At 45.7% G+C, this 25,798-nt stretch overlaps 1 protein-coding gene across 1 annotated transcript; it reads left to right on the forward strand.

Moving 5' to 3' along the window:
• The first annotated feature begins 12,358 nt into the window (after window positions 1-12,358).
• SMIM36 (small integral membrane protein 36) lies at window positions 12,359-12,688 on the forward strand. Its single transcript, XM_086624272.1, has one exon. The coding sequence runs from the start codon at window positions 12,359-12,361 to the stop codon at window positions 12,686-12,688; it is 330 nt and encodes a 109-aa protein (XP_086480398.1).
• Window positions 12,689-25,798: the final 13,110 nt, after the last annotated feature.

A 25,798-nucleotide genomic window follows, 5' to 3' on the forward strand; every position in this document is an offset into this window, starting at 1 on the left:
GATTTCCACCTGAGCCGTGAAGATTTGTGGCTTAGAAGGTTTCAGCCTTCGATCTGAAAAACTGCTGCCCTTGCTGCTTCCTTGCTGTCCTGTGGTCACCTTGTCTCCAAGCACTCCTGGTGCAGGTTGGTCTCTACACCTGGTGCCTCAGCCTTTCTCCTTCCCTGCTGCTCCAACAGCAGGAGTAAGGCAGGCTTGTTGGGGAGAGACTGACCCCTGCTCTTGGAAACAACCATCTCAAACACGTACTCAACAGAAAGGAGAGAGGATCACTAGAAAGTGGTGGCATGTATGGAAAGTCTTAAAGCAAAATTGCTCTATCTGTGAATGAGATACATCCTCCATGCTTTTTCCACACAAATCTGACCTTTAAATCCTTGCACTGTACAGACACTCACGTAAGTGAGCCGTTCCATTCATCACTGAAGAACTGTCCATATCTACTGTGGGGCTTCTTGTACACTGTTTTGTGGTTCAGGGCCATGCAGATGGGGTTGGGGTTCGGATAAAAATCCAGTGTGGATCGTTCTAGACCTCTGCATGACTCCCTTGAAACAGTGCCAAAGGGCAGATGGGCAACTCTCCCCTTATGGCAGCTGTGAAGCTTGAGCTTCCGTTTGATGAGGCAAGGCACAAACCTTATTTTCAAAAACATGTATGTGAAACTCTTGAGGTCGTGATCCAGGACGGGTCAGCCAATGTGCTGTTTAAAAAGTATTACAGTATTCAAAATGAAATAATTTTTCTCCTTTGAATCACAGCAATCAATTGAAGTGCTTCCAGACAAGAGCCGACTGTTTGAAATTGGATATTTAATTTGTTTTGTGTAGTTTAGCACTGAGTCTCCATGTTGTCTAAGAAAAAAAAAAATCTTTCAAAGTCAAAAGGATTTGCCAAGCATAAGAATATTATTTTGCACTCTAATTAGCTGATCTGTCAGAATAAGAATGAAAACAACACTTGGCTGTGCTTAGTTTATTGAGGTACTGCCCAAAGCAGGAGAAGACTGATGGTGGAGTTCAGACTTTTAGCTATCAGGACGTTCAGCCATCACTGCCCAGATGTAGCCCCCATGTAACTGAAGTGTGATCAGTGAAGTGACACCAGAAGAGAGCTTGGCATGTACCAGTCTCACATTGCACAAAGTTTTCCTTTGATTTGGTTTTGTCTCTGCACTGATTGGGTTCGTGTTGGCTGCGGCTGCCAGATTGCATCAACTCACAGTTGAAGATGGCACATAGATAAAAATTTGACTAGAGCATCTCTGTCCCAAGGGATTGTTTATTACCTGAGGATAATTGTGACCAAGAACCACTAAACATTAGACAAAAGACCAGTTTGTTATATTATATTGAAAATAGATGTCCTTATACATTGTGGCACTCAGCCCAAGGGCATAAATTGCTGTATCATCCTCCCTTTTCACAGGATGGCCTATCCTGAAACAAATGGTAGATTAAATTCCTGGAGGATTTAAAGTTAAGAACTCAAAATTTCCTCTTTCGCCACTTTTGTTACATGAAGATTGAATGTGCTGCTAATCAAAATATGTTGCTGAGCAATTGGCTAAAATTGTTGAAACCGTTCTCAGAATACCATGTATTTGTGTCAATTTTGCTTCTGATTTGTCTCCACTGAACGACCCAATACACAGTTAAGTGCTACTGGGTAATTAATTACTTACTTGAAAGCATTAAGAGAAGTAATTTTATTCACATCTGCATCAAGTTGGCCATCTGCTTGAAGATCTGGCAAACCAGGACCTCAGCAGTCACTTGGAGACAGGAAACACAACAGTGTTTCTGTACAAGATTTTTCTAAAGCAGTAAAGTAGAAGTAAATGCCAGCGAAAAGAGCGTGAACCTCTGGTTGCAACCAGAGCAGCCAAAGGACCTTAGAGACAGGGATCTACTCACCTGCATGGCTCTATCCATATGTGCTCGCCCCTTTGGAAGTAGTTTATTGACTTGTGGGCTGATGCAGACATCTGGCGATGTTTTTGTGGGATCATAATTTATTTTGATCTCTACATTTCAGCTTCAGTTCCAGATTGCAGTGGATCTCATTTGTGTTCTACCAATATATGAAAGTGTTAATATAGCCATTTTTAGGGGTAAGAAACCCAAAGTATCTGTGTAGAGCTCAATCAGAACTATGGCTATTGAACTGATTTTTCAACAAATCGTGTAAAACCCTGAGCAGTGCCGGATTTCAAAACAGAACCGTATTTTGGCAGGAGTTCACACAAACAGGTCTGTAGAGCATCACAGGGGTCTCGTCCAGCTGGGCTCAGTTCCATGGCTCTGGGGAAAGCTCAGGGCAAACAAGTCCTCATTTCATGTTGTGTTTGTGAACATTTTCATGGTCACCCTCCCACCACCTTGACTTCCACTTCAGCTCAAGGCTTTTTGGTCAGTTGAAGGATGCATTTGACTTGAGTTCAGCTGAGTTTTCACTCACAGAGTTTGAAACACATTCACAGGAACAGAGTGAAACCAGAATGTTATGAATTAGCAGTAACAAGATGTCTGATGAATTACATCAAATCTTGACTGAAGCTAAGCCTACAGTGATACACAAAGAGCCAGAAGACAGATAGGAACCACAGAGGAAGCCAGAAAGGAACAATGCAGCAGTGATAAGATAGCAGCCGGGAGAGAACAATGCAAAAATGATTTGGGCTAAATTTGCAGCACAAAACGATGCCTGGTGCCAAGAAAGAAACCCAGGGAACATGGCAGGACTGACTGCAGTATAACTGATGGGTCTAGACAAGAAGGAGAGCCCAAGTGGCAGGAGGAAGGCTGGAAGGAGGAGATCAGATGCCCAAACCTCTCAACAGCATGGGGATGTGGTTTCCTCCTTGTCAGAGATGAAAAGCTCCCAGAAAAAGCCCCTTACTGCAGACTGGAGTTCTGCTTTTGTCCAAAGAAATACCAAGTAAAAAGGTGGGTGTGGAAGAAGCAGAGGGAGAAAAAAAAGGCCTCATGGTAAACAGAGTGGAAGTGGGTGAGGCAGGGGAACAGGATTCAGTTCAGACTGACGCATCAGTTATTTATTACTGTTTGTATCCCGATATCTTACATCTCAAAAGGAAGGCAAAAGCTTTGTCCTCAAGGGTCCGTTATCGGCGCCCGAGGGCGGCGTGGTTCCCGTGGTTCCCGTGAGGAGAGCCCGCGTCCCTGCGATGGAGGTGGCGTCAGGCTGACCTCGTGCGTCAGCCGCGAGGTGCGGGGATGGGAACGAGAGCTCGGGGCACTGGGATGGTGACAGCCTGCTGTCACATTTCACCCTTCCCTGTGGACAAAAGAACTAATGGAAAGACATGCAGGTTGCTGTGAAGGAGAGAAAAGAGAGGTGACAATGCTGATTAGGTTTGAACATAGTGGGAATGGCAGAGTTCAAGGAGTCCATCTCTATTCAGAAAAACATAGAGTCACAGAATAGTTTGGGTCGGAAGGGACCTTTAAAGGTCATCTAGTCCAACTCCCATGTAGACATGTGCCTAGCTGCAGGCATTGAACAAGTCCTGCAGCCTTGACTGAGGATTAGGTATAAGCCTTTTCTATTTTTCTGAATTAAACTGATGCTTTAAAAACTTTATAAACTTGAAATCAGGGACAGCAAAGCCAGTCTTGCTCTGTTTTTCGTATTTGATCTCAGAGGCTCGTTGGCAAAATTGTACTCTGTGTACTTTTATAAAAGAAATCCAGGACATAATTATTTGAATAGAACTATACGTGATAAAAATCTGTTTATACCACAACATCTCCAGCCAAATGATTGACGTATACATTTCTGTCCTTCCATTGATGTAACTTTTCAATTTCCTGTTGATGTCTAAGCTTGATTTATTTTTCCATTTATTTGGGTTTTACAAAGAGTACTAAAGAGCTTGGCACTTGGGTCTCTTTTTTTCATCGGTTCAACTCTCTTAGTCCTCGATCACTTCATTGTTTCTGCAAACAATGAAAAGAGATGGAAAGAACAGCTGTGAACAGCTGGTTTGTTCACCAGGTGTCTGACTGGTATTCAAGTATCCTCTTTTGAGGGAGGCCTGTATTCCCTGAAAAACTCTAAAAAAGCAAAATTCAGAGTTCACTTTATTTGCTGCCTTCACACAGGATGTGACATAGGTTTGCAGAGATCTTAGCGAGAAGTCTGAGAAATCAAAACAAACAAGAAAAGCTGCTTCAGGAAATCACAGGGTTTTTTCTCTCCAGTTGCACCCCAGCTGAATTGAGCAGAGCATGCTGTAAACCTTCTTAGGCAGATTTTGACAAGTTATTTTTAGAGAACCCTTCCTCTTCTCATCATTCAACTCCTCTCTGTCTTCTTCACTCAACATCATATTCAACAACGCAGTGGTCAGGAGTCAGAGACGGAGACCACTGGTTTTGCAGAGCCACTTCAGCTGCTCTTGCGTTTTGTTCTGCCTGAGAACCAGCACACTTGGGCAAAAAGCCTCTACCTATTCCCAGCTCATAAAAGTCTTCTGGTTCCTTGAAAAGTAACTACGTGTCACTAATTGTCCCAAAGTAGCAGAGTCTTGAAAGCAAATCAAGAAAAAGCAGATTGAATTCAGAAGCAAAACTGATTTATTGCCTGCAGATTTGTAACATGATCACAGCAGCACTCAAACATGCCCCAGGAATAGTGATGTATTCCTTACATCCCATCCCATGGACGTTTATCCAAGGCAAACAGAAAGAGAGGCAAACACACACGTGTCACTCTGAGGAAAGACGTACAGGTTTTGTTCAAACAGAACGGGGGAACTGTTCAGCAGCTCTGTCTGCAATGGCAGAAACTGGCATGCAGCGCTGCCAAAAGTTGGAGCCTTCAGTTCCTCACCTTCCCTCTCTCAGCCTGGGGACTGGAGTTTCTCCTGTATGTCTTCAGCATCTGACTTTTCTGGGAGATCACGGAAGTGTGCTGGCACCTATTTTCCTCTTCCAGGCCGCAGTTGTGCTGGTGAAGAAGTTACTGCCCCCAGCACACCCCCAGCTCTCGGGGCACCAAGTGCCTTTTGCTAACATGCTCCAGCTGGTCCAGCCACAGGGAGCCAGATCGGCAAAATCCTCATTTACTGGGAATGAGGAAGGAAAGAATATAGCCCTTAATCTTCATAAGCAATAAAACAAGAAGCTGTAGCGCTCTAAAACAAGAGGCTACCGCTCTCATTTTGTGATTTCTCGTACTCAGTGCTTTACTACCTATGATAATAATTGTATTTCTGGGAGGCACAATGTAGTTAATAGCCCAAGTTCAGCTACACATACATGCCTGAGCTGAATGCTCCGTGGGCTTAAATCCATCTCAATTTGGCAACCCATATGAGCATGTACTTCAGTGCCAGGGAAATAAGGGAAGCATATCCTTAAGGACATGGCTAAAGTTATTGTGCAGCACCAAGTCAGAACAGTGGAAAGGATGGATGGTTTATGTGGTATAATTTTGAGTTTGACAGTAATCTCAGATGGGGTAAGAAAAAGAAGATTCACTGAATTTGATGCAACCATGTCAATATCGCTCTGATTTTATATCTGCATTATCTTGATTAGCTCTTGCAGAAGATATGGTATGGGACATAAGACAAACCAAGTGAGCAGCCCGGCTCCAGCAGAATCAAAACCCAATTAGAGCCTGCTTTACCCATGCGTGACCCATTCCAGGAGACTTGCATTCTATATCAAACATTTTAATTACCTTCCTCCTGTTTTTAAGTCATTTCACCATTAATAATGAGAAGGCATTGACATTTGCGTATGTTTCTTAAGCAGCTGAGGACAAGTGGACTGACTAAATATTTCACAGCACATCGAACTAGATTTGCCACAGTTTGAGGTAGTCAAGCTCTCATTGGAAGGTTGCCTAGAGATGAAAAATAAGCATGTTCCCTTTCTTCGGGTATTTGTCCTCTCTAGGCTCTCACCCTACAGAGTAGTACTGGCTAAAACGCACCCATGCTCTGTTGATATCAGCCCCATTACGTTGATAAAGTTACAGACATTTATCTCACATGAAGATTTGAACCACTTCAAAAATCAAGTGATGGGGTTTACGTTTCACATCAAATCTGTCTTCCTGGTTAATAAAAAAGTCAATTAGATTTTAAACTACTCTATATGAATGTTCAGCATCATTTGAATTACATTCGTACTGGAGATCATGAAAAGGAGTGCTGCCTGGTTGTCACATCTCATGAACCCCCTGGCTAGGGTTGAGCTCTCTGACCCCTCAGTCCCTTTGTCATGTGTCATCCTAGACTTGTGCACACTCCTCTACAGGAAAGCTAAGTTTTTGCTTGCAAAATCCATATCCAAAGCAAACGTCACAGCACAAAATCAGATCCTTTTGGGTTTTGCTTCTTGCAGCACTAAATAGAGCCAGCCCTAATGACAGCAGAGCTGCCAGCAGGAAGCTTGAACAGGAGTAAACATCAGCACCTCATTTCTATTTGATACATCTCAGCTGGGCCATGGAATTGAGGAACACATCTCACCTGGAGCCCTGAGACAAAGGAAAAGCAAGGAGAAACATAGCTGATCAGCATCTGCCACCTCATGGCAACTGGTTTTATTTCACTGAAGACAAAATCCTCTCCAGCTGAGACTTTTCTAGTAAGTTGATTTGCAGATAAAGGAAATTGGATTTAAGTCAGTATGCTGCCCTGCTGGGTATGAAGGGCTTTAGATGAGGAGTGTTTTTATGAAGGTGGTAGCAATGGTGTCTAAGCTTTTGGGGAGAGGAGCTGAGGCTATGCAGGTGATATTCCTGAGCAGTACTAAATATGGTAAGACTTTAGTCTTTGTTTTGAGCTTCTGCCTTTTTTCCAGTGTAATTCAGGATATGCTTAACCTGAAGTGCCAGCTGTCTCTTTCACCTCTGTAGGACTACTCATAGTCTTCAAGGTGGATGTTTCAGACAAGTGTATTTGTGGGTTTAGGGTCTTAGGAGAGAACTGCAATGCAAATAACTAAGTAGACTTATTCTGTACCATAATGATTATTTTGTATTTTTCCTTTTTATTTCCTTTCTTGAATTTTTATCCCTTTCTCAAAAGTAGCATTTTAATAGCTGTTTTCCAATGCTGCAGAGATCAAACAGGTAACAAATGCACCTCTCGAGCAGGAAACGCTTTAACCCCTGTGCTCAAATTCTTCCTGAGATGGTGCGTACTACAAAGTCTGAGCAGTAACAGGGCGAACTCCTCCTCTCTTCAGTCGCTGACAACGGAGCGACACCACTGACCAAAAGAGCTTAAAAAAGCAGCGGTCTCCTCCCCAGCACGCGGTGCTGTGCCCGGACCGCAGCCCCTGCTCGGCAGCCCGGTGCCGGGCGCTGCCCGTGCCCGCCGGTGCCACCTGCCGGGTCCGGCAGCTGCTCGCTGCTCCCGGGGATTTTTGGATGCTTTCATAAGGAAAGCAACAGCACCTACGTGTGGCCAGCTCGTGTTCGGCGTGTGTGACGCTGTGCTCATGGCCTGGTAACACGGAAGCTGAGAGACGCCCGCAGGGAACCGAGGGCGTGAAGTCGCGATGTCACCTTGTGCTGCCTCCTGGGCCGCGGGTCCGGGTGCTGCTGGGCTCCTCCCTATCCCTTCTCCCTTGTTATTTTTCGTGGCACTGGTCAGTTCCAGTCCCCTTTCACTAAAGTTCTCAAATACGTTAAATTACGTCCTGCGCTACAGAAAACAGGTAGTAGGGGAGACCTGGGCGAGCAGCTCCCTGCAGGACAGGCCACTGCCGTACCCAGAGTGAGGGAGGGGGTCTGAGCCCTCTTCCACCCCAGCAGAGCTTGTGCTAGAGGGAGGTGATACCCCAAAAGCCATAGGCTAAGCATACTTGTGTGTGTCCCTCTTACAAACACTGGATGCTGACTACGTGGGTGTCTGTAGCACCCCAGAGGTGCTCCAGGGAGGAGCTCTGTGGCTGTGCTCCTGCCACTGGTATCCGCACATGATGCGCACAGCGAATGTGCTTTCGTTGGATTTGTCGTGAGTTGGACTGCAGGTATTGGAGTTACCAGAGTTTGGTTCCTGGTCACACCGGGGTCTTCCCCAGTGTCCTTAAATCTCTGCAGTTTTCCTCTTATGTCATGACTTCTTGGATGAGGAAGGCAATGGTTGCAGGCAGCTGCCTGCAGCCTGTAAATGTCTATCTTTGCCGTACCGAGCAGCAGATACACAAGGCAGGACAAGGCGTTATCTGGGAGGTAGTTCTGTCCTTTCTGATACTCTGTCAGGCCATTCATTTTTGAAATGTGCTGGGATTTCTGTCATCTGTGTTCCCCTCTTCTTTCAGACTGCACCAGGACTGAAGTGATTTATGTCCTATAGGGGCTATTTTTAGCAATGACATCACAATTAAGCCAATCAAGCCTGGCAGTGATGGCTGTCTCAGTGGTCTGCAGCTCCAAGGTGTAGCCGGCTGGAATTGGGTCAGCTATGCCAGGTGTATGGAGCAGCATTTTCCGCAGCACATGAGGCTCTGCCAGCACACTGGCTACTCAGGCTTCATCTGGGAACCACCAGAACTGGAAGCTGCTTTTTGCTTTCATACAGTTGAGTCCAGCAGAGCCTGGTCCCTTTCAGATGTTCTGCTGTGTACATCCATCTCCATGCATTGTGTCGCGCTTCTGAGCTGCTGTGTCTTGGATCTGCCAGCTGAAATGCTTGTGTGATCAGCCCTGACCTGCCATTGTCAGAAAGAGCCAGCACGGGAGGGACCTGTTATTTAACTCCTGCATTAGATGAGATGAAGCTGTAGTTTCCTGCAGATTGATTTCTTTTCTTCAGTCACTGCCTGCAATCCCTTTGCTACTCGTGCTGTTGTTGCTCTCAAAACAGAGCACTTGTAGCTTTCTCCCACTAGAACCTCTTCCCAAGACTTTCCTTTTTAAAATCTGGGTTTTTTTTTCTGATCATAGAGAAGTACTTTGCTGGTTTTAATAACCTCTAAACTTTTGTACTATGAAATTCACTGTACAATAGCTTCAAGCAAAAAATCATAAAAAATATGTAATTTTCTGTTATGTACATTTTATTCTCTCATCTCAGTTGAACTGGGTGCTTGCAGAAGAAGAGGTGCATTCTGTCTAGAAGTGTTTATAAATTAAGGTGGGCAAAATAAGAGGGGGGAAAAAAAAATGAGGAAAGAACTGAGTGTCAAGTTGCATTACGGGCAGCTGGTGGCCTTGAGCCTCCAGCTGGGAGCTCTGGTCCTTGGGGTAGGCTTTTTGTCAAACATTTCATAATGGAATAGTGGAATAAACAAACAGTGGACTCCAGCTAATCCACTTTTAGAGGATATATTGGAGCTGTTGTGCAACCCACCATCTCTGCACTCTGGTGCAGCCAGTGGCAGAGCTGATCTGGCCTTCGAGCCAATTATAGCAGAGAGAAGTTTTGGATGTCTGAGGAAAGTGGGACCCACCAGCACCATCTCGCATGTCACTGCCAGAGCCAGCCTGCACAACTGCAGGGCAGCGCTTCGCCTTGACCGTCAGCTGGGTTCTCAGCTCTGCCTGGGGAAGCACATGCACAACTCACTTGGGTATTCCCAGTCCTCCAAAGCTCCCGAGACCCTCGTTTGCCCAGGGGACACGTGTATCTGTTCACTACAGTGCTGGGGGAGCTGTCAGGACTCCATCAGAGCAGAAGCAAACAGGATTTGAAAGATTTTTCTGAAGAAAAAGGTACAGGTGCAAACAGTGTGAGGAGGTGAGATGGTGAAGGCTGGTGGAGGATTGTCAGCTGTGGCTGCAGGATGGGCAGGAGGGAGCAGTGTCGGGCAGGGGAGGACTCCGGGACGCTGATCCCGGGAGTACTGCCAGCTTGCTGGAGTAAGGCTCTGCTATAAAAAGCCCCAGTGTGTAGGCAAATGAAGTTCATGAGGTGGTGTCATGTTCCTGCTCCTGGGACAGGGGTGCTGGCGGGCAGTATTAGACCCTGGAAATTCTGGGGCACAGGAATATGAAACAGTGAATGCCTATGGTTTGCTGTGGATGTGGACTGGGAGGAGGGGATAAGTGATGGTATCAAGGTCAAATCCCCTTATGGACTTCAGTTTTCAGCACACTGACTCCAGACACAGGCTGCTGTGAGCAGCTCTGGCTAAAGAATAGGGCTCCTGGGAATACAACAAAAGTGTAAATCCGAGATCTTGCTGCAAACCAGGCCCTGGGTACAGCCTTCAGGAGGTGTTTTGAAAGTATAATGCATTTCCACTCTAAGGCAGTGTTTTGAGAAGCTGTGGAGATGTAGAAATGCGGAGGCTTTTCTCTCTCCAAGAGAGCATCTGCAGCAACGCAGAGGGTGGTGCAGTAATGTAGTCCCTGATTTTACCTTTTCAAAAGTCCCCCTAAAAGCTGCCATGATGTCTATCTAAATTAAACACTTGATGTCATGTATCTTGCAGCTGCAGTGTTAGAAATCTGAAACCAAGCTGTTAGCGTGGAGGACTTTAGAGGAGACAATTCAGGTTTGGCAAACTTGCTGGTACTAAATAAATGCAAGGGAGAAAAATCCCAAAAACTTTCTTGTGCAAGTACAGTGCTGAGTTTTCAGAATCCAGGCTGCCATTTGAGGACTACTTTAAAAGACTTTAACGTAAAATCCCATATCTCTCTCAACATGTGAGCCATACCATATTTACTACTTTTTTACTAACGTTTTGTGCTGGAACAGGATTGAAATTTAAGACCACAAACCCTATTGCCTTTCAAAGGTGCTTGTGCTTCTGAGGCATTTTGGAGGGATTTTCAAAAGGCTTTCCGTTTCGCAGCAAGCACTGGAACCAAGTCCCAGCTCCGATTGTTGTTGCTTTGGAGGGGAAGTGCACAATCAAAAGCCTTAGCCTGTCTTGAAAAATCTCCGTCCCATCTAAATGGCATCAAACAGCCAAATGCCTGGTCTGCTTGAGATGTGGCACACGATGTGCAACAGACACATGACGGGAGGGTCATGCAATGTGCACCCTTGGTGCTGTGGGGTTCCCTCCTTCCCTCTAATCGTGCCTCCTGCAATGCCACGCTTGGGATTACTTCTTGATACGAACCTCTCGGCTAAAGACAGCCGGGAGGGCAGATGGAGGGAGATGCAGATGATGTTGGCCTTAAAACAAGTGGCATGTGTCAAGGTCTGTGGCAGCAGGATGGCCCCATGACATATTTCTTACTCACAGCTTAGACACGCCGGATCGGATTCCTGCTGACACGTAAAGCCCTTTTCCACAGCTCCGGCAGTGCTAAGAGCTGGGACAGCCTAATCTCTTCCTAAACCCCTCCTGTGCTGTAATGCTGACCAAAACCTTGGAGTTTTGCGTGGAAGCGGCAAGTGTGCTGATGTAGGGTCTGTGATGCTCTTTGTTATCACCTCCTGCCCTTCCCGTCTGCCCTCCTGGTATCTTATAGAGCGGTACATTTTTTTTTTGAGGAGGAGGAATGATCTCTCTAGCATGGTTTTCTAGGGAAACAAGTGCTGTGTAGGCAGTGTGTGGCAGCTATACCTGTGTCCCTACTCGCTCATCAGCTTCAAAGATGTAAATCTGGAAGATGCGAAAAATACTTGTGAGTTTTGGGGCTGGGCAGCCTGGCACTGCTTCCCGGCAGGGGACAGCCATATCACGAACTTGACCTTTCTTTAGCAAGCAGAGGGTCCTCATAGGAAAAAGGAAATCAGTGGTGCCCAGGCTACAGAAGTGCTGCGGTCATGTTGCGCCTTCTGGCGTGAGAGGGACTCAACAGGGACAGGGCAGCCTGCAGGAAGCAGGATTCTACAGCTCAGTTTGTGCAAGGACTGGCTGGGCACCATGTGATATGGTGGTGTGACGTGTCCCAGTAATCCTGACATGGAAGTGGGTAATAAAAGCCTTCAATTCACTTTAAAAGCCCTGCTATAGCACTGTGGTAGGGCAAAAAGTTTTCAGTCGAAATCAGAATCAGGCTCGTCAGATTTTGAGAAGAGTTACCTTGCAAATGACTTTCTAATTTATTTCTGTATTTGTTAACTAATTACCCAGCTCAGTTTTCTTCAGCTGACAAGCCCAAACCCACTTGTAAAAGGGAGGTTCTGCAAAATGCCCTTAGAGGAAACCCAGTTTGGTACCTGCCCTTCAAGGAAAGAGATAGTCCCTGAGCAAGGGGGATGTTTTCCTGCCAATGTAGCATTCAAATTTAGCTTCTGCCACTGTAGGCAACGTGGCATTAAAAGAAGGAGCTTAAGTTATTAAACTGAGCTGCTTTAATCATCCAGTTCGGGGAAATCCATTGCTACAGGAGACCTGAGGATTAATGTATTTTTACCGCAAAGCCAATACATCTATTCTGATCAGTTAGCGCTTGCTCACTCGTGCATATGAAACTTCATTCTCTGGGTTTGCACTCAGTAGTATGGGACCAAATGGAGTTTTACTTGGAGATTGACCCTGTTACCTTGAATCTTATCATTCTGGTAGCTAGTTATGTTATTTTGCTTCTGGTTTTCCTGATCTCCTGCGTGCTCTATGACTGCAGGGGGAAGGATCCCAGCAAGGAATATGCTCCTGAGGTCCCTGCAGACACCCAGCCTCCCATCCGGCTGGTGGTGATGCAGCAGGGCTCCCCCAGCACCCGCTGGGCAAAGGGGCTCGTCTCTGCCTACGAAAACTCCTCTGACCTGCCGGGGAAAAGGACTACTGTTGTGTAAGGGGACCTTGCCTCGGAGCTCCGGTTTCTGCTGATCAGCTTGCCTCGTCTGCTATGTTTACTCTCCGTTTGCAGAAGGATAACACATTCACAAGGTAAGTTGAGACGCTGATTTATTTGATATGGTGCCATTGCCAAGGGGGTCATTTTATGTTCAGCTGTGTTCTGCATTGATACAGGCTTGCAGTCCTGCCTGCCATCCATAAAGACGCTCATTTCCATTTACGCTGCTGCTGCCTTGCAGCCCACTGGCAGTCGGAAGCAGTGACGCTGTTATCCACTCAGGCACTGAAGAAAGCCCTTGGTTTAATCTCGAGTCGTGCTTGCTACTGTTATTTTCGCAGGAACAGAGTGGTTGTCAAAGCATCCCACCCTGACGGGCCGAGCCGTGCTGCCCTGCAGCCTCGGCACTGGTCCTAGTCAGTACAGTGCAAATGACCTTGGTAGGCTGTTTACGTCTCCAGTGAGAAAAGAAATGCTAAGGACTTTAAAAGGATAGAGATAGTGCCTTTCTGGCAGAAGCCAGCTGCTGCTTCCATCAGAATTTAATACTTTCCATATTGTCTGTAAGCTCCCGAGGGGGCAGTGCCAATCCTGTCTTGGCGCTTTTTTTTCCGTAGGTAGAACATGAGCTCTGCTCTTGGGGGGCAGAGTACCCCTTGCCTCACACAAATGCCCTGACACAGGACACAATATGCTTCCTGAAAAAGCTGGGTACCATGCCTCCTGCCCAAGGGAAAGCGTGAACTGGGGTAAATTCACCAGTAATGCGATATGCGTGTCATTGCCGCCATCCGCCTCGCTGAAACAGGAATTTCTGACCCTCTGCAGTGTGTGTGACCTGTGTCCTGGCTTTCAATGTGTGTTTCCATGTGTCTGACCCTGCCTCTTGCCACCGAGCCTTCCTTCAGTTGTATCATGTTCCAGCTGATCTCTCCTTGGGCCATGTGAAGGGTGTTATTGCATCTCCAGTAAATCTAATGTTATCTGCATCAGCTCCTGTTATTCTTCCCATAATTTAGGAACTATAAACTAAAGGCCTTTTTGGACAAGAAGTTTCTTCCATGTCTTGCTGGGTTTCTCTCTCTTGGCCCTTGATAGGCTTCAGTTCCCTTTTCTTGAAAGGAAGGGAAATGTTTTTGTCCTGCAAGTGAAGCACAAAGAGGCAGAGACAAGAAGGATGTTGATCTTGTAGCCACTGAAGTGTAGATGTTCCTGAGCAGAGCCACATCAGCTCCTGCTCTCTGTCAGCCTGGCCTGCAAAACCCACCTGAGAAGCTGGGGAGGCACCGGCCCGGGTGCTAGCATGGGCACTCTGGCACCAGGGGCCAAACCAGCTTTTTTAAACTAATTTGGCTGCAGGGAATTTGTGGCTTAAGTTGGTTTGTTCTACCCAAACATGTCCATGATTCAGCAAAAGACTGAAATCTGTTTTCTGAAATCCTAAGATGGGATGCTTAATGCCGAGTTACTGTGTCCCTCTAGATAGTGCTTGAGTTACTGTGTGTGGTACTTGGTAAGTGGTGGATTTTAACTGGCTATTAAGGGAAAAATAGCCTTGAACCCGCGCCGTTGCAGGTGTCTGTCCCATATGCTATTTTACATCATCTTGATGCAAAGTACCTGCAAAGTCCTATAGAAAGCTTTAGTAAACATGGTGAGATTTATTGCCCGTCTACGTCAGGTATAGGGGATGACTCACTGGATGCAGTGGTCCTAACGCCTTCAGGGCAGGCATTTTAAATACTTCCAGAAATAAACTGCAGTGAATTGGAACCACAAGTGAACAAAGCTGTCAGCTGGATTGCATGGTTTGTACTCCAGCTGGGTAGTAAACAGCTGCCTGTGCTACATCCCCAGACGTGCTGATTTATGCATCAGCCTGCAGAGCATCCTGACACTGGCAAAGAAATCTCAAGATATGGAGTATCTTTTTATTCCAACCTCCCCCCGTGGCAGGGGGATTGGAACTAGATGATCTTTAAGGTCCCCTTCCAACCCAAATCATTATATGATTCTATTTGTATTTTTTAAAAAAGCAGCTAGAACGATTAGTGGTTTTTCTTTCAGTTTCTAAACTCTTGAGGGTGAACCCAGGTTTTGTTTTCAAGCTGTCCTTTACACCCCTGTGAGTTACAGATATGTCTGGTTTTGGAAGGAAGGCTCCTGAAAGCTGGGGGCTTGAGTAAAACCCTTGATGTGATGAAACTAGTAATAAATCAGAAGTTGGTGGCATGATCCTCTGCCACATATCATACTAAAATAATGATCTTGAATGTCTTTGTTTCGGTTATTTAGCACTGAAAAAGTGCAATTAGTTAACTGCGAGTTGTATCTGCTTTGACAAAACTTGGCAGTGACTAAGCTGCTGGTATGTTACTGCCACAGTCGCCCACACAGGCCACTGCTACCTTTCCTTGGGCTCTCTTATCTGCCTTATCTTCAACTTGTAAGCTCTTTAAAACTTTTTGTGTTCATATATCATCTAACATGCTCAGAGCCTTCTTGGTGATAAGTGATCCTCGGTGTTAGGGAACAGAAATAATCTTTGCTAAGACCTTGCGGGGGACGGGACTAAGAAGAGCTCAAAAATATCATGAAGAGTGTGGCACAGCGGTTTTCTTTGTTGATGGTGAGATGTCGTATAAAATGCCACGATGCCAGAAGAAAAGCTCTGCGGTTCTTTGAGGAAGGTCATGCAAATAACATGATACTGTGACGTGTCTGCTGTATCTTTGCCACTGTGTGTTTATCTAAGTCATACATAAAGAGCTAGAGACTTGCAAGGCTATGTTAATAAATACTTCTAGATAGCTGAAATTCTCCAGATACATAGATTTCTGTGACAGCCAGCCTTCTGTGTACACCAGCCACAAACTTTTGGCTCCTTCAAACTCAATGGCATAATGGTTGATTTTTGGCGTGGTCAAGTGTTCTCGCTTAAGCTTTAGGAAGGGGGGCTGTAGTGCCACAGACAATGCCTGGGGAGGCTGCAAGCAGGGGAGCAGTTTCTAGGAGGGCACTGTTCACTTGTAAGGAAATTTATCAGTTGTGACAGAGTTGGTGGACTCTGCCCTGAAACGTGGAGGTAAAAGCAGCAGATGACACTTTCTTCCTGATGGTATTTCTAAACAGTGGGTAAAATCCCCTTACAGAAAATGAGAGACTAAAGCACATCAGGACTCTGCCTTCCCAATAGGAATAAAATGGCTTTTCTAGTTTTGTCTATACTAGAACAATATTGGTGTATTAAAGCAGTGGGAGCGCCCTTGGGAGTGTACGGAGAATTGCTGTAATCAAGTCCCTGCGAGTGAAATCACTGCTTTGTGGGGGTCTCTGCTACCAGCTTTGCTTAATGACTGTGGCAGAACTAATGCATGCAAATGGGCTTTTATCAGGCTGAGCTTTCAGGAAATCACCCTTCAAGCGGCAGTCCCTCGAGTGCTTGCAGCCCTCTGCCACATCCTTTGCATCGTTGCAAGAAAATGGGCATGAATATTCTCATAGCAGTGCAGCTATTTTCCCTAAATTGTGTCCCTTACTGGAGTTCACACAGTATAAAAACCATCTGAGCTCAGACTTTGCTGATGGCTGTACCAAATGGAGCCGTGTGAGGATGTTCTGTGGAGGCTGATATCCCTTTGAGATATCTGCAGCATCTCGCAAGCTCCAGGCCACAGCTGGCAGCACGGGGAAGGCGCTGGGATGTTACACTGCTGAGATCTGCAGAGACAGTAAACCAGCACTCATGTAGCTCCTTGCACATACCCTGCATCTGGCTTTTCCATCACTGCTCTGTTGATCAGGAATTTGTGCCTTGCTTGATCTTCACTGTGCCTATGTAGAGGTGTGTTTTGACACACCTAGGTAGTATTTTAAGGCCTGGATACCTAGCATAGAAACGCTGTTTTTGAAGTAGGTGCCATTTGCAAATGAGTGAGATGTTGGTAAAAATTGTGTTAGTGTCTATTCAGAAGCAATATGAGTTGGAGAGCATTGGATGGATAGGCGAGGATTTAGGAAACATGCTCCATTCCCAATTCTGCCCTTGGCTTATGGGGCATCCTTGGGCAGCTCATGTTCCTGTTGCACTTGACTCCATGTGTCTCTCCTCCAAAATAATTTTCTCTGCTCTTCTGCCCTCTGCACTGAGATTTCTCCCTCTTCTTAGAGATTTGTCTGGTTCATAGTGGGGTTACTACACAACTGGCATGCAGAGGCTGCACTTGAATTTCACTCCATGAACTAACCCCAATAGGTTCAAACAAAATAAACTCCAACAAAAAATGGCCAGAGTGGGTGGAGCAGAGAAATCAATGAACAAGCCACTGGAAATCTGAGGGAACCATGAATGCAGAGCCTTAAGACACTTGCTTTGGGTGAGCTATGGTCATCGTGGCGATCTGACGATCTGTCACTCTATGGTTCGAAGGGAACCGAGTGGTGGAGGGAGGATTTATTGCTGTTGTGCAGGAAGCAGGAATTCAGTCTGCACTGGCTCGCTTTCAATCAGCTTTAGTGCCCTTTTAAAGTTACATATTACTGCTTCTGTAAAGCCATTATTAAACGGTTTCACAGAAACAATAGGGAAAAAATTACTGATTTCTAGATTTCTCCAATATTAATTCAAGTCAAACGTCATTAAATTCACTGAAAACACATCTTTCATGTGAGCCCGTTCCACTGTAAGTATACTGCCTAAGCTTTCAGTTGTTTTTTTTAAATCTCTAATAAGGCACATATGAGTAGGGAATTAGCCCAGACAGCCTAACCCATATTCAGTAGGGAGAATTCCTTCCCATGCAGTGAATTTTTTGGAATTTGAAAAGGGGTAAATCTCTTATTTTTTTATTAGCATGTTGTTCTTATGGTGCAAATGCACATCCTCTGATAGCACCAAGTATAGAAGCACAGTAACATGTTCAAGTCGAACCCCTTGGCTGTAAGAAGAGTTTAAGAATAGTTTTTACTCCCTAGAATCGCATCACCTTGCGTTATCAGCTATTCAGCTTGTGTAACGTTGGCCCTTTGGTGAGAATGCCAAGGGATAAGAATTGATACTGGGTGTTTAATGAGAAATACTGGTCTTCCAGCTATGAGCCAGCATAACTTTGTTCTTAGGGGAGCCTTACAGCCCTGAATGCCGTCTTTTAGGTGGATTAAAACCTGCAAGCCCAAGTTTCATACACTACCTTTGTACTTTTCATAAGGCAAAACATTGACCTGTGTCTCGTGATCCTGCTCCAGTCCAAATGACTTTGTGACTCTCCCGAGTGCTTGAGTCTCTGTGCTCAATTTGTCCCTTCACATAGGGTCTGGGTGTTGAAAGCAAATTCATGCGTGCTCCTGCTGTCTCTAAGGGACTTCTGCAGCCTGTACCCAAAATAGCAATGTTACAGTGGTGGATGGAATGACAGCCAGAGCCATTGCGATGATGCACACCTGAAGAAGGTGGGAAAGACGGGGGGATGTACACTGGAGTCTGGTGGCGGCTGCTGCTGCCCAGAAGGAAAACAGGTGGAAACCTGGGACAGCTGGAAGGACTCCAAGGCACAGATTTGGTCCTTCATGCTTCAGTGATAGAAAGCTAAATTAATTGTTTATAAATAAATTGCTCTGACATTCACAGCAGAAAGCTATCTAACTTAACAAGAGAAAAATCATACTAGAAATATAAAAAATGGGAAAAATCGGAATGGCTGCCATCTCTAGCTTCTCTTTCAACTCCAAGTTTTATCTCCTTGCTCTCTCCTTCTTATATGTGCTGGTTTCCTTGGAGATGCTGCTGCTTAGTTTCCCTGTCTAATAATGACGCTGTTTGACATTAACCTTTCAAAGAGGCATTTCCACCCTAACGTGACAGTCCGGGTGCAGTTTTTAGAGGCAGATATTTGTCATGAAGAATCTGAATCCAGCATCTGATGGCTGAGCCCAGGCTGTGGATGGGTCAGTCTCTTCCTAGATCTGCAGCAGATGCTCTGTGTGGGCAACAGAACTGTGCCCTAGTTTCTCCATCTGTTAATGGCAGTGACAATGGTTACGCAACTGGGATGTTGGGTTGATTTAATCAATATTTATGAAGGAACATATTTGTATTAATGATATTGCCTCAATCATAAATACTTTCGTACAGTTTAATTAGGTGATATTTTTTCACATTCTTTTTTTAGCCCAATCACGTCTTTTAAATAAAACTAATGCACAAATTTAGGCTGATTCTGGACCTAAACCTTACTCAAGAAAGGGGAAGGGAGGCAGGAGTAGGGCACATTTTTTCATTTAAGCCTTCCTCAAATGACCCAATAGAGCCCCTAAAGTTTTGAGGGATTAACGTGAGTCGCCTCAAGTTTATTGCTGGAAACTGGACATAAATCAAATCTAATAAGCATAAGAAATGTGGATTGGAAAAAGATCTGTGAGTAGCAGCCCTCAATTTACTGTCTGCACATGCCATGTTCATCGAGTATAGCCACTATACCACCTACCCTCCCCAACAACAACTAAAACAGAGTACTTGTTGGAAGCATTTTAATAGTGCTTATTACAGGTGATTTCTTTCCTATTCTCTGCATGTTTTTCCCCTCTCAGGAGCACACTAAGCACAGACTTGACATAAGTCATATACCTGTTTCCTCAAAAAGAGGAAACCTACTTGTTTTCCTTCCAAAAGGAAACAGCAGCAGCCTTGGCTTGCTAGAAGACACACAGTTCACCTGCCCTGACCCTGAAGGACCCATTCCTTAGTGGAGAGGAAGAATCCGTCCAAATTTCAGTTGGTTCTATGCTCGAGGCAGTATAGGGATGTGGATCTCACTGTCTACATGGCTCATGGCAACGTTTCCATTCAATCATTTCTTATCAGCCACCAACAGCTCTGCACTTCCCAGCCCTCCAAGCAAAGCACACAGGTTACAATGGCAGATAAGGTGCGAACCCAGAGATGCTGATGGGAAATAAAAGCTTCACACTGACACAGGACTAGTATATTATCACTTTTCAGGGCATTAGTTTTAGACCAGGTTTACACTGGAACCAGGGTGGTTTAATAATGGATGGGTGGTTTTATCACTAGCAGAAACTCTAATGCAGACACGATTACACTAGGAAAAAGTAATTTGGCAATAAGCCTTATTTTGCTTGCTGAAACTGTGTGTACTAACTCAGCAAGTAACCTCCTTAATTAATTGAAGCTCTATTTACAGTTGATGGAGAGGGACAGCTTGTAGGGACATGCCATCGAGATTTTTTTTTTTAATGTAGACAAGGCTCTATAAAGCTGCGTTTTTCTTTATATACCTCTGCAGAATTGAAAATCGGGGCAGCGCTTCTAAAGCCAAGTGTTTGGTCCCTGGGGTATTGAATAGAAGGCGAATCTTTGGCATCAGGAGGCTCTGCGTTTGTTTTGGGAAGGAGAGCTGGCAGGGATCCCAACGCTAACTCTGAACATCTGAGGAAAAGGCTGGCTGGAAAGAATTATGTCATGACGCAGACAGGGGAAAGCCAGGAAATTCAAAGCCAGGACAGAGACTCCTACGTTAACTCGTTCTGGCATGGACAAAATAATTGTGAAGTGTTAACACCACATCCTTGAGACACGTATTTACAAAACATGCTGGTGTTTAAGAGTTCCTTGGGAGGATGGAGGTTTTTACTAATTCGTTGTGGTAGAGGTTAGAGAACTGCTTGGACAAGTGGAAGCTTTAAGCCATAACTGGAGAAGGTATGGCTCATCCTTGTCAAGTCTATGTGTTTTTGCAACTGTCTTGGCAGGGTTATTCGGCCTGGGAGGACACGTGCTGCTCTGCTGTTACTACCTCTATGGAGTTGAAGGGACAAAGGACCTTTTTTGTTTCCCTCCAACTAATTTTGTCTTGCCAGCTTCGCAATGTGGCAGATCCCGGGGGTTCCCTCCCCTTGTGATTTTATGTTCTCAGTATTGCAAAAGCCCGTTTGCTTCTTCGTTAAACTGCCATTAGGAGGATGGGCGTAAGATACTATCATGGCCTTGTTCATGGGAAATGGTTTTGCAGATGGACTCGCCGCTCTTCCCCTTTTGCAAACAGAAAATGCTTTGCCTGCTTCATCTGCCCGAGGTGAACGCGTGGTTTATTTCGCTGCCCGTTTGCTCTGTTAGCGCGCAGAGGAACGGAGGATCCCCAGCCCGGCGGGCAGCATCCGCGAGGCGCGGGCACCGGTGTTTGCAGCAAGAGGGCAAAGACAGGTTCCAGCACCAAGGGGGCTGACCTGTGCCCGTTAAAGCTTCCCCCAGAGGGTACCGGAGCCTGTCCTGCAGGGCAGAGCTTCAAAGCACCATCACATCGCGGGGCCGCGTTTCCTGTTTTGTTAACAGCTGCTCGGGAGGAGGCGGGTTGTAACCGCGGGTTTTCTGTGCCCTCTCTGCTGGGAAGGGCACAGGGTAACCTGGAGTAACAGATGTTAGAGAAGCCAGATCACTGCCATTTTTTAGAGCAGAAGTCAAGGCATGCTTACTGGATGAAAAGGATAAAAGAAAATGGCTTAAGGCCAGGCTGCGCCCTCATCACACGAGAGTGAAGCACATCTCTTTGTTTCTACACTTAACAAAGTCTTGCTCTTACCTGGTCTGGACCAGGTCCAGCTTTTTGCTCTCACTTGCCTCCCAGGCAGGTGTACAGCAGCACGCTCACCTGTCTGCCATGCAGAGGGCACTCCTTGGTCTCCAGGTACTTCCCATCCCCTGCAGACCGGTGGAGCGAAAGCTGGGTCTCAGCAGCCAACTGCACACGCTCAGAGGCCAGACACCACAGGACAAGGACTGGGACCTCGCTGGGACTGCAGGAACGTGTGTCCTGAGCAGGGCCAGGTGGGACATGCTGCCAGAGACACGGCTCTGACTCGGATGCCGCAAGAGTGGGGCAGCTTCCTGTCCCGCATCCTGCTCAGCGCAGGGCTCGAAAGCATCCTCTTGGGGCAGAAGCATTTTACTGCTTGTTTGATTTAAGTGCTACCTCATCAGATTAGCTCTGCTCCTGCAGAGCACCAGCTTTTCTGTCTTAACGGATAAACCTCTGTCAGCCAGATCACGTCCGTCTCAAACTTGCAGAATAACCTGCCAGAAGGCAGCGAGGGCTCAGATAAGCTCTGAGTTCAAAGGGGCACTTTGGGCTTAAAATTCACAGTGTGCCTTGATCATGACTTTAACCTGAGGTGGGGACAGCCAGTGCCCAAGGTGACTGGAGCAGGGCAAGGCTTCCATGCTTCAGAGGGAGAAATAGGTTTGTAGGTACAGCCCTGGCTGCTGGCACAGCACAGGCTCCTGCAAGGGGCATGTGGCAAAGTCAGAAAATGCTTTAACCATGTTTTGCCACAGATTTAAAAAATCGAAACAATCATAATGCATGTCTCCTAATAAAAGATAATATAGAAAGAAAAGAAACTATACAAGCTTCTTTGGTTGTTATACCCATATTAATGTATAATGCATGCATACACCTACACACTCAGAGACGTGTGCACATAATTACAGGTTGTTGTGTAAAGATTGCAGATGCTTCTATTTTAACCCTACATTACAGTCTCTTGAATTCAATACAGAAGTCACCCCAGTGTGATTCTCATTCTTCACCTCACCTCAGATTGCCCTCCTCTTCTCTAGAAGCACATGGGACAAGGCAGATCGTTTGACAGTCAACTGCATAAAGCAACTACTGTCCTAAGCACCAGCTTTTCCAAAAAGCATGTTCTGGGATACAGGTACAGCCCACCTGTGTGCGCTCTGTGTCTCCACAAATCATTGGTATTTCCATGCTCCAGTTTTTGGATTGTCAGGGGCCAGATTCTGCTGGCTGTGACTCGGGCGTGAACCTGGAGTGGCTCCGAAGCCGGCAGACTGTGCTCTGGTCTCCCTTTTCCCACTGTAGGCGGGAGGTTACTTGAGGTAATTCAACAGGATTTCAGTGGAAATACCCAGGAGTGACATGAGTGTGAGTGCAATGCAGGAGAAAAGGTCCAAATTTGCATGGGTGCAACCACAATTAACATTTGGCTGCCACGCTTCAGAGCCTGCGTCAAGATGTGATTTGGCTGCTGGACGTGCTGCCCGCGTGTTTCTGCCATCCGTCTCTGGTTTCAGGTCAAGCGGCTCTCCCGCTGTCGGTTTTCATCCTCCCTTTCTTGGTCTTTGTACAACAACATGACCACTAATTGCTCCAGCTAATTAACTGTTAAAAGACAGTGTCTTGGTCCTCAGACCAGCCCATGGATTTTAAGGAAAGCTTTCCTGAGAGGCCGTTACTGTCGTGAACACCCTAAAACCATGTCATTAGAGCGTGCACCTGGGAGAGACAGCAATTCACTCTGTTTTCCTTTCGAGGGCCTCAAGCAATGTTTCTTCTTAGTCATCAGTCAGGATGCTTCATGTGGACAGACGACATTTTTCAAGCGGAGATGGGATGAATAAAATCAAGTATTTGTTTCAATATGAACTAAAATAATTTGTCTAATCAGGCTGTCTTCCTCTGACGTCTATCCATGGAAATACAAAGTGGCAAGGAACATCTCTGGGCTTAAAACTCGAGTCCCTCCCTAAGAGACTGAGTGTCCTGTTCAGCAGAGATTTCACTGGGTTCCTGGGGCTTTCTTGCATTATTTAAGGTTTGGTGCAATAACAGAAATTGCTTCTTTGCTTCTTTTGAAGACTTTAGTATCTGGCTAAGCATCTCATTCTCTGAGTAGCTTTGCACCTTCAGAATTGGGGTCCTATGGATGTAACCCCAACAAAACCTCCTGTGCAGAGGGGATGTGTAATGCTACTGATACAGCAGCTCTGGCTGCGCCTTACCCAGCTAGGGCCAGCTGCTGGTAACAAGACCCTTGTTTTTGTCGACCTGAGATCTCATTTCTGGCAGACCTATACAATGACCCATGCATCACAGAAGGTGGACTTGTACACAAGCTATAAATCATCAGGTCTTTTCTTTCACTACCTTTTGCATGTAAGATAGTAGCAGTCCTACTTTCTCTTGACAGCGCAGTAATTTATCGTTTCACAGTGGCTTAATGAAAACTCTGCTCCTCTTCTTGCTGGAGTTTGAGAATTGACATCACAAAAATTCCTTCCTTGACCTTTCCCTCTTGGCCACCCCTGAAAATTAGAGTGTCTTCGTTTTAATGAGCTCAGAGGATTGGGGAGTTGCAAGAAAAAAAAGTCAGCTTCAAAAATACCTAGCTGCCTCCTGCGAATATGTCAGGACATGTTTTTAGATACAGAGCTCTCTAACCTGAACAGGCTTGTGCTCTCCTTATTCTGTGACTTCTCCAGCTGAGCTATTTCTTGGCTCCAGACTATGGTTTATGATGCAAGGCCATGTTTACTTTGCACGAGGTATGTTGCAACATATAGACCAGATCTTCAGCTGGTATAAATCACCCCTATAATTCTCCATCCCTGCTGCAGTCAAATCCAGGTGGCAAACCACAGGTCACATACATCTTTGCAAGACTTCCAGGAGCTGAGTCCAAACTGACAACACAGTCATACAAGCGAAATGGAAGAAAACGCGCTAAATAGAAATGTCAGTGAACAACCTCAGGAGATGCTGATTTCAGGGCCGCCTTCTTTCCCAGGGGTGGATGGAGGGTCCTTGGAGCCTCTCAATTCCCTCTCTGCGGGTCCGTTCCTTGGCCACGTGGGCTCTGAACTGCGACCACGTGCAGGGATGAACCGTGGGTGACTTGGAGACAGAGCCCAGCACCTGGAAGTGCTGCTGGTCTGCAGTCCCATGCTCACACTGTCTGAGATGTGTTTTCTGCTTCAGGACCAGGCAGCTGCTGCTATTCTAGGAGTGATGGTTTGTGAGTGAGTACCCACTGGCTGCAGGAGTTTGTAAAGGAAAAAATATTTGTCATTGGTTGAAAAAACTCAGCTGAATGGGTTTTTGTTTTATGATAAAGTTTTGAAACTGGCCAGGCATCTTGTTGCCTTTCAGGGTATTGAAAATTTTCCTTATTTTACCTTTCCTGTTGGGCGAGATGATTTCTTCCAGAACTAGTGTTATGGGGTCAATCAAGCCCAAGCTCATGGCTATGGAAACTCTTCTTCTCTTTTACCAACCTGAGTGCCCAATTAGAAATCCAATGTGTTTTCACAGTTAGGGGAGAGGGATGGGTACTGCCAGCGGAAATTCAGATCTTAGCTGGATTTTGTCTCTTCTGAGAGAAAGTGGAAGGTGATGAGGCACTTCATTTGGATGCTTAACGTTCAGTGGGAAGAACACAGGTTTGTTCTCTACACTTTGGGTTTCTAGTCCTGGATGTGGTGCCAGCGCAGCTGTACAGAAGCTCTGCTGCAGCTCTGTGTCTAGGAAAATGTTTGCTGTGTGAACTATACATTGGAGTTTGTATAGGTTTAGATGTTGTGTAAATAAGTCTTTTGTAGTAATACACACATACTATCTTGCATACATATTTATTTAGTAGCAATATGGAAAGCTTGGAGGAGAACCATGTTTTCAAAGGGCTGTAAAGGCAAATGTTTTCTTCTCATGTTGATGTTGTGCAGCACACAAGGGAAGCCAATGTGTATCTGAGAATCTATAGGAAAGATAATTTGTTTTATCAATGTAAAATACACATGCAAAACAGTATGGGTCCATATTTATATTTGCAGTTTATTCACTCAAATAGATGGTGAAGTGAATAAAAAATAAACCATCGTGATATATGGGAGCGTCAGACAAGGCTTTGAGCAACCCGGTGTAGTGGAAGGTGTCTCTGCCCACGGCAGGAGGGTTGGAACTAGATGATCTTGAAGGTTCCTTCCAACCCAAACCACTCAATGATTCTATGAAACCTTTCCTTGCTGCTGCTTTTATCCAACATTAGTGCTGAGCGCTCCCAAACCGAACTGCACAGTTCAGCTACAAGGAGAGCCAAGGAGGAAAAGATAGTGACTATTGTTTATGAAATCAGGGTAAAATGTGGATAGAGTAGCTGTATGTAAACGTGGATGTTGTATATGCACATACACCCCTTCATTCCCTTCAGCCTTAAATCACGGCAGGAATCTCACAGTGGTGCTGCCCCAGGATGGGATTTCTCTGCCGTTAGCTGAGGGGTTCTTTGAGTAAGGATG

This window comes from Tauraco erythrolophus, chromosome 20 (assembly GCF_009769465.1).
Source record: "Tauraco erythrolophus isolate bTauEry1 chromosome 20, bTauEry1.pri, whole genome shotgun sequence".
Classification (NCBI taxonomy): Eukaryota; Metazoa; Chordata; class Aves; order Musophagiformes; family Musophagidae; genus Tauraco; species Tauraco erythrolophus.